Source organism: Colobus angolensis, unplaced genomic scaffold (genome assembly GCF_000951035.1).
Source record: "Colobus angolensis palliatus isolate OR3802 unplaced genomic scaffold, Cang.pa_1.0 Scaffold24, whole genome shotgun sequence".
In the NCBI taxonomy this organism is placed as follows: domain Eukaryota; kingdom Metazoa; phylum Chordata; class Mammalia; order Primates; family Cercopithecidae; genus Colobus; species Colobus angolensis.
The window spans coordinates 11377619-11385076 of record NW_012115599.1 but is presented as its reverse complement, the minus strand read 5'-3'; the positions used below and the strand labels follow the sequence as shown (position 1 = coordinate 11385076).

Below are 7458 nucleotides of genomic sequence, written 5' to 3'. Positions count from 1 at the left end.
TAGACTCTATGACTTAATGGCACAAGTATCAGAAGCCATTGATTCTCTGTTTACAGACTTTACTCTAATGGACACATGGGACTAGAAGGGAACTGGAGTGAGAAGGCAGCAACCCGCAGAAAATGGACTCTCTGTGCACTTCTTAGTCTCCTGTTATAAATATGAAATATTTCCTTGGCTTTGGCAGATTTCTGTGCCTGTCCCTGCCATCCTGACAACTTATTCCCAGTTTGACATTTCTAGTTGAGCCCTTGGTATCATAGGCTCCATCTAGTTGTGCCCCAGATGTTCTCATCCATGGCCACTGCTCTTGGGTTCCCATTTGGTCCTGCCCTTCTAGCAATCATTGGAATTTACTTTAAGCCTAACTCCTACTCATCCTTCAGATCTCAAGTCATATGTCATTGCCTTAGGAAGAACTTCCTTGAGACTCAAGACTAGATCAGGTCCTCTTGATACATGCCCCAAGAGTTTCTTGTGTTTCACCTTCACAATTTGTAATTTATTACTTTTCACAACTTGTAATTATTTTTGTCATCTGTTCTATACCCATCCTGTATCTTCAGCACCTGGGACAGTGCTTAGCACAGAGTAGGCCTTCAATAAATGTGTTCAGTAAACATGAAACAATGAAGCTTGTGACTTTGGCCCGTACCTCTTTCTGTATTTACAAGGTCATGTTGCACATTATATCTCAGTTTTATGCATGTATAAATTAGGATAATATTATTTTACCTACCTCACAGTTCAAGATGCTACGCATGTAGCAGATGCTTAACAAAATGCTTCTACAATGGGTGAATGCATATGCTATCTTTATGATAAAAGAAATCTATATTTTAACTAAGATTTATTTCACTTAACAAGATAAATGGAGTACCCAAGCAGGAGGAGTCATGTTTTTTGAGCTGGAAATAAAATTCAGGATTTCATATACCTTTGTCCAGGGGTCTATATTTTTCTTCTAGTCATACTTTAATACTAGACATATTTTAAATGGGGAAGGGGGAAATTTTTTGAATGGATTTGGACAAAACTAGTAATGACTGACTTTTCCAACTTCTAGGCTGGTTGTGGCTGTCACAGATTTTAACTCCTCAGTGCACCAAGAGTACAGATTCCAAATTGCCTATATCTTAAAAACTTGTAAGAAAGAAGCAATGGTGAATGTGAATCTGAACCCCAGGGAGAGTTCCAGAAAGGGAACTCACAAAGGGAATTCCCATCAGTTGGTACAGCTAATTGGCCTTATGAAACCAGTGGCAGGATAAGATCTTGACCTCTGAGAATGACAGCAAAAGTGCTCTCAGCTTAGCAGGACCGTGTACTACGAGTCTCACAGGCTGGCTTACTTTTGACCTGGATTAACCTACCTGTTTTCCCCATTTCCCCTATCAGTACAGGGAAGATACCTTGCATATAAAATACAAATGCTACTTAATTTTTTTTTCTCTTGTTCATCTCTTCTCCACCATGTCCACTCCCTTCTGGGATCCCTCTCATTTGACATTTCCTTCAGGATACAGAATACAGAGAAGGGAGAAGGTGCAGGAAGGATCCAAATGTTACTAGAGTTATGCATTTTATTTGAGCTTCATCTCTTTGGAGAAAGGGGAACAGGGATGAAAGGATTAAGTTAGAGATGGTCTGGCACAAAGCCCGGAGATGTGGGGTGTGTGAAGAAGGAAATTCATGACTAGAATATATGCTGAAGGTGAAATGAGGGGAGCCTGGATAGGGAATTAAGAGATAATTGTTGGCATTTAGTAATGTGATCTGGGAGTGTGATCCCAGTGCAGAACAAAGAAGAAGGCCAGCAGGTGGTAGGAGTCACAGTCAGGAAGGAAGTACTGCTAGTTCATATCCAATCTAGGTCTCTGGACAATTGACCCCTTTTGGGTAGGAGGATTTGCCAGGATTATCCGACCCCTTATTTCCAGTTCATCTCCTAGACATCTTCATTGCTGTTGCCCTCCGGTGAGTATGAGTCCATAGGATGGCGTCTTCTTTCCACTGACCATGTCCGAGGCTGAGTCTGAGACTGGGTGGAAGCCATACGCGGATGATACATAGGCCAGTAATGCTGCTGAGGGAAAGTGTGAGCTCTTGGCCTAGATTTGGGGTCAGGCTCCATCTCGGGCTCAGTCTCAGGCTGGGGCTCCATCTCGTTCTCGGTCTCAGTCTCAGTCTCAGCCCTGGGCTCCATTTCAGGCTCCAGCTCTGACTCAGGCTCCAGTTCCCGATCCAGGTCTAGGTCCAGACCCAGCCCAGCCTCTTGTTCTGACTCCAGTTCCAAATCCAACTCCGACTCCTCTTCTATGGGCTGTTGGATCTTGGTGAAGCCTGGACTTACATTTTTTTGACTTCCTAGAAAACTGCTGCTCATTTTATATGTTGAGTTGTCATTCTGAAATACAATTAGGTAGGTTAAAATTTCTAATTAAATTTAACTTTCTGCTGAACGCAGTGGCTCATACCTTTAATCCCAGCACTTTGGGAGGCTGGGGCAGGAGAATCACTTTAGCCCAGGAGTTCAAGGTCAGCCTGGGCAACATAGTGAAACTTCTATCTTTACAAATAATAATAATAATAATTTTAAAAACTAGCTGGGCATGATGGCACATGCCTGTAGTTCTGGCTACCCAGGAGGCTGAGGCAGGAGGATCGCTTGAGGCCGAGACTGCAGTGAGCTGTGTTTGCATCACTGCACTCCAGCCTGAGCAACAGAGTGAGACTTTGTCACAAAAAAACAAACAAACAAAACCCAGACTTTTCATCTTTGAGCAGTCAAGGAATTTAGAATACAATAGGACTTAAGGTACCAGAACCATGGGTTCCTTGCAGAGTAGAAAATATTTCTTGCCTAAGTCTACTTTTCTTTTTATTATTGTTATTAATTTTGACACAGAATCTTGCTCTGTTGCCCAGACTGGAGTGCAGTGGCATGATCTTGACTCACTGCAACCTCTACTTCCTGAATTTAAGTGATTCTCTTGCCTCAGCCTCCCAGGTAGTTGGGACTACAGATATGCAACACCATGACTGGCTAATTTTTGTATTTTTAGTAGAAACAGGGTTTCACCATGTTGGCCAAGCTGGTCTTGAACTCCTGAACTCAAGTGATCTGCCCGCCTCAGCCTCCCAAAGTGCTGGGATTACAGGCATGAGCCACTGCACCCAGCCTTTATTTATTTTTTATTAAAAATTTTTAAAAATTTTTCTTCAAAATGCCAATGATATCATCCATAAGTCTGCTTTTCATCTTCCTTCTAACCTCTGGTTTCTCAGTTACTCACTATTCTTCAGACTCAATCAATTTCCAACTTAGAATTTCTCTGGCTTTTCTAGCTAGACAGGATTTCAGAGCAACCATTTAAAACAGCAATGGACTTAACAACATTCTGAAACATCTTGTCTTCTTGATCTTACTTGTCTTGCCAACCCCCAGTGCAATCCTTGACAGGGCATATACGGCTGTGTGTGACCTGGCCTCTTGCCATTCTTCTTTAGCTTTATTCCAGCTGTGGTCCCCGCCCTTTGCTCTCACCATAAAGTTACCCAGAGTTGCCTGACTACTGCTCAGCTTTGTGCATGCCGCTACCTTTGCCTGACTTGTCCTCCTCCATCTTGTCCACATGCACTTAGTCATCACCCCAGATTCAGAGCTAAGATGACCAGGCAGGACCATATCTTCTTTTGTGTTCCAGCTACACCTCATTCACACTTTCATCATAGTACTAGTAATGTGCTTTATTTATTTACAAACCTACTCCTTACTAGACTCTAAGTTTGTGATATATGACAGGGCCTGGTTCTTGATATCCCTAGTAGCAGACACTGAGCTTGTCACATAGCAGGCACTCACAGGCCTTGCATAAGTCTTGAATCAGCCTGTAGCACCATTCCTCCAAATTAATCACTTCACCTTTCCTGAAACATTTTCTTCTCAACCACCATATGACACTCTTCTGCTTTTCCTCGTTCCTTCCTGGTTGCTGCTTCTTGGTCTCTCTGCTGTCCCCTCTACTTCTACTGGACTTCTAGACGTTGGTACGCCCCAGCGCTTGATCCTGGGACCTTTCTCTTCTCTATGCTCTCTCCTTAGGGACTTTTATTTTGGGCCTATAATTTTCGTTACCATCTGTATGCTGATGCTGATGATTCTTTAATTATAACCCTTCCCTGATCTGTAGGTTCATATATTCACTTCCATTCTTGACATCTCCATTTGAATGTTTAATAGGCAACCTTTATTTTTATTTATTTTATTTTATTTTATTTTATTTTGAATATTGTTCTGTTGCCTAGGCTGGAGTACAGTGGCATGATCTTGGCTCACTGCAACCTCTGCCTCCCAGGTTCAAGTGATTCTCCTGCCTCAGGCTCTCAAGTAGCTGGAATGACAGGCGTGCGCCACCACACCTAACTAATTTTTGTATTTTTAGTTGAGAAGAGGATTCACCACGTTGGCCAGGCTAATCTCGAACTCCTGGCCTCAAGGGATCCACCTGCCTCGCCTCCCAAAGTGCTGGGATTACAGGCGTGAGGCCACACCCGGCCCAGGCATTTTGAATTCAATACACATGAAATAGAACTTGCTACTCTCCTAGTCTTCCCTATCTTAAATAGCAGAAAACAATTGACATATTCAATACCAAGTCTTAATATAAGAATGTTAGTACATTAGGAAAATACTTTTTTAAAACTCTGTCATCCAGACTGGAGTGCAGTGGCAAAATCAAAGCTCACTGTGACCTTAAACTACTGGACTCAAGCAATCCTCCTGCCTCAAGCTCCCAAGTAGCTAGGATTACAGGTATGCACCATCATACCTGGCTGATTATTAATTAATTAATTTTTTTTTCAAGATAGTGTCTCACTATGTTGTCCAGGTTGCTCTGAAAGTCCTGGCCTCAAGTGATTCTTCTGCCTCAGTCTCCCAAAGTGCTGGCATTACAGGCATGAGTCACTACGCCTAGCTGATATGTCCATCTTAAACCAGCTGTCACCACTAGTCTTTTATTTTTTAACTTTTTTTGAGGCAGGGTCTCACTCTGTCGTCCAGGCTGGAGTGCAGTGGCACGATCTCAGCCCACTGCAACCTCCGCTTCCTGGGTTAAAGTGATTCTCGTGCCTTGGCCTCCTGTGTAGCTGGGGTTATAGGCGCGTACCACCACGCCCAGTTAATTTTTTTGTATTTTTAATAGAGACGGGGTTTTGCCATGTTGGCCAGGCTGGTCTCAAACTCCTGGCCTCAAGTGATCCCGCCTGCTTTGGCATCTCAAAGTGCTAGGATTGCAGGCGTGAGCCACCACACCTGGCCACCACTAATCTTAATAGAGACACACAAGAATCCTCATTAAATTCAGGAGTAAGACAAGATTCATCAGTATGACTTAAATTGTTCTGAGAAGTTTAGTTAGTGCAATAATACGTGATATTGAAATAAGAATTCTAACAATTGGAACATAAGAGATTAGTATTATTTTTACAAAATATTTTCCTATTTGGAAAACCCAAAGGAATTAACAGTGAAACCTCTTAGGAATAGTAAAATGATTCACAAAGGTAGCCAAATAATTTAATAAAAACCAATGAGTTTTCTATATGTTAGCAATTACCAGTTAGAAAATATAATGGAAATGGCCAGGTGTGGTGGCTCATGTCTGTAATCCCAGCACTTTGGGAGGTGGAGGTGGGTGGATTGCTTGAGCCCAGGAGTTCAAGACCAGCCTGGGCAACATGGCAAAACCCCATCTCTGTGAAAAATATAAATATTAGCTGGGCATAGTGGTGTGCGTCTGTACTCCCAAATACTCAGGAGGTTGAGGTTGGAGGATTGCTTGAGCCTGAGAGGCCGAGGCTGCGGTGCACTGTGATCATGCCACTGCACTTCAGCCTGGGTGACAGAGTGACACCTGTCTCAAAAAAACAAAAAAGTAAAACGTATAAAGTATCTAGGATTTTCCTATGTGAAGAAAGTCACAAAACCTTACCATGAATGAAACATTTAAGAAGACAGTAAATGTAGAGACAGTTTATGTTTCTGGATAAGAAGAATGAATACTATAAAGATATAAATTCTCAAGTGATTTTATATTTCTAATACAACTCTAATGATTATTTCAATAAGATTTGTTTTTGTGGGGTGGAGACCTGACAAAAGATTCAAACATTGGTTTGGAAGAATAAATTGGTGAGAATGACTTAGCAAATTTTGAAATAGAACACTGATGACATAGGACTTCTTAACCAAATGTTAAAGTGTATTATACAGCAATAGCAATAAAAACAGTGTGATAGCCAGGCGTGGTGGCTCACATCTGTAATCCCAAGATTTTGGGAGGCTGAGGTGGGCAGATCACCTGAGGTCAGGAGTTTGAGACCAGCCTGGGCAACATGGTGAAACCTTGTCTCTACTAAAAATACAAAAATTAGCCAGGTGTGGTGGTGCACGCCTGTAATCCCAGCTACTCAGGAGGCTGAGGCAGGAGAATCACTTGAACCTGGAAGGTGGAGGTTGCAGTGAGCCGAGATCCAGACTGCATTCCAGACTGGGCGACAGAGTGAGACTGTCTCAAAAAAAAAAGCAAAAACAAAAACAAAAAACACTGTGATACTGAACCTATACAGAACAATGAAATCCACAAATAAGCTAGAAATACAGTTTAGTTTTCATAAGAATATAATATTTTATGAAAATAACATATCAGTAGGGGAAAGAAGGCTTATTCAATAGATAGTTGGATGGTGCTATGATTTGCATGTGTGACTTCCAAAATCCATGTTGAAACTTAATCCACATTGTGATGGTATTAAGAGGTGAGGCCTTTTGGGAGCAATTAAGTCATAAGGGCTCTGCCCTTGTGAATGGATTAGTGCCTTATAAAAGGGTTGGAGGGAGCTAGCATAGGCACTTTTGTCCTTCCACCTTCTGATATGTGGGGATGCTGCTGAGAGAAGATGGAACAAGCCTTCAGCAGACACTGAAACTGCCAGGACCTTGATCTTGGACTTCTCACATTCAGAACTGTGAGAAATAAATATCTACTAAGTATAAATTACCCAGTCTCAGATATTTTGTTATAGTAGGACTAATGAACTAAGATAGATGGTACATAGCCCAAAATGGTTAGATATATAGATAAAAAATAAAGATTAAGGCTGGGTGCAGTGGCTTACACCTGTAATCCCAGCACTTTGGGAGGCTGAGGCGGGTGGATCATGAGGTCAGGAGTTTGAGACCAGCCTGGCCAACATAGTGAAACCCCGTCTCTACTAAAAATACAAAAATTAGCGGGGTGTGGTGGCAGGCGCCTGTAGTCCCAGCTACCTGGGAGCCTGAGGAGGGAGAATCACTTGAACCCGGGAGGCAGAGGTTGCAGTGAGCCGAGACCACGCCATTGCACTCCAGCCTGGGTGACGGAGTGAGGCTCTGTCTCAAAAATAAAAAAAAAA

The 7458-nt window shown here is 42.4% G+C and overlaps 1 protein-coding gene across 3 annotated transcripts in view; it reads right to left on the bottom strand.

Annotated features, from left to right (window-relative positions):
• Positions 1 to 1569: 1569 nt before the first annotated feature.
• SLC26A8 (solute carrier family 26 (anion exchanger), member 8) overlaps positions 1570 to 7458 on the bottom strand; it is an 87666-nt gene continuing 81777 nt past the window's right edge. For all 3 annotated transcript variants that reach the window (XM_011945363.1, XM_011945364.1, XM_011945365.1), the window contains one exon: positions 1570 to 2407. In XM_011945363.1, coding sequence (XP_011800753.1) covers positions 1949 to 2407 — 459 coding nt within the window. In that variant the 3' untranslated portion in view covers positions 1570 to 1948. The remainder of the gene's footprint in view (positions 2408 to 7458) is intronic.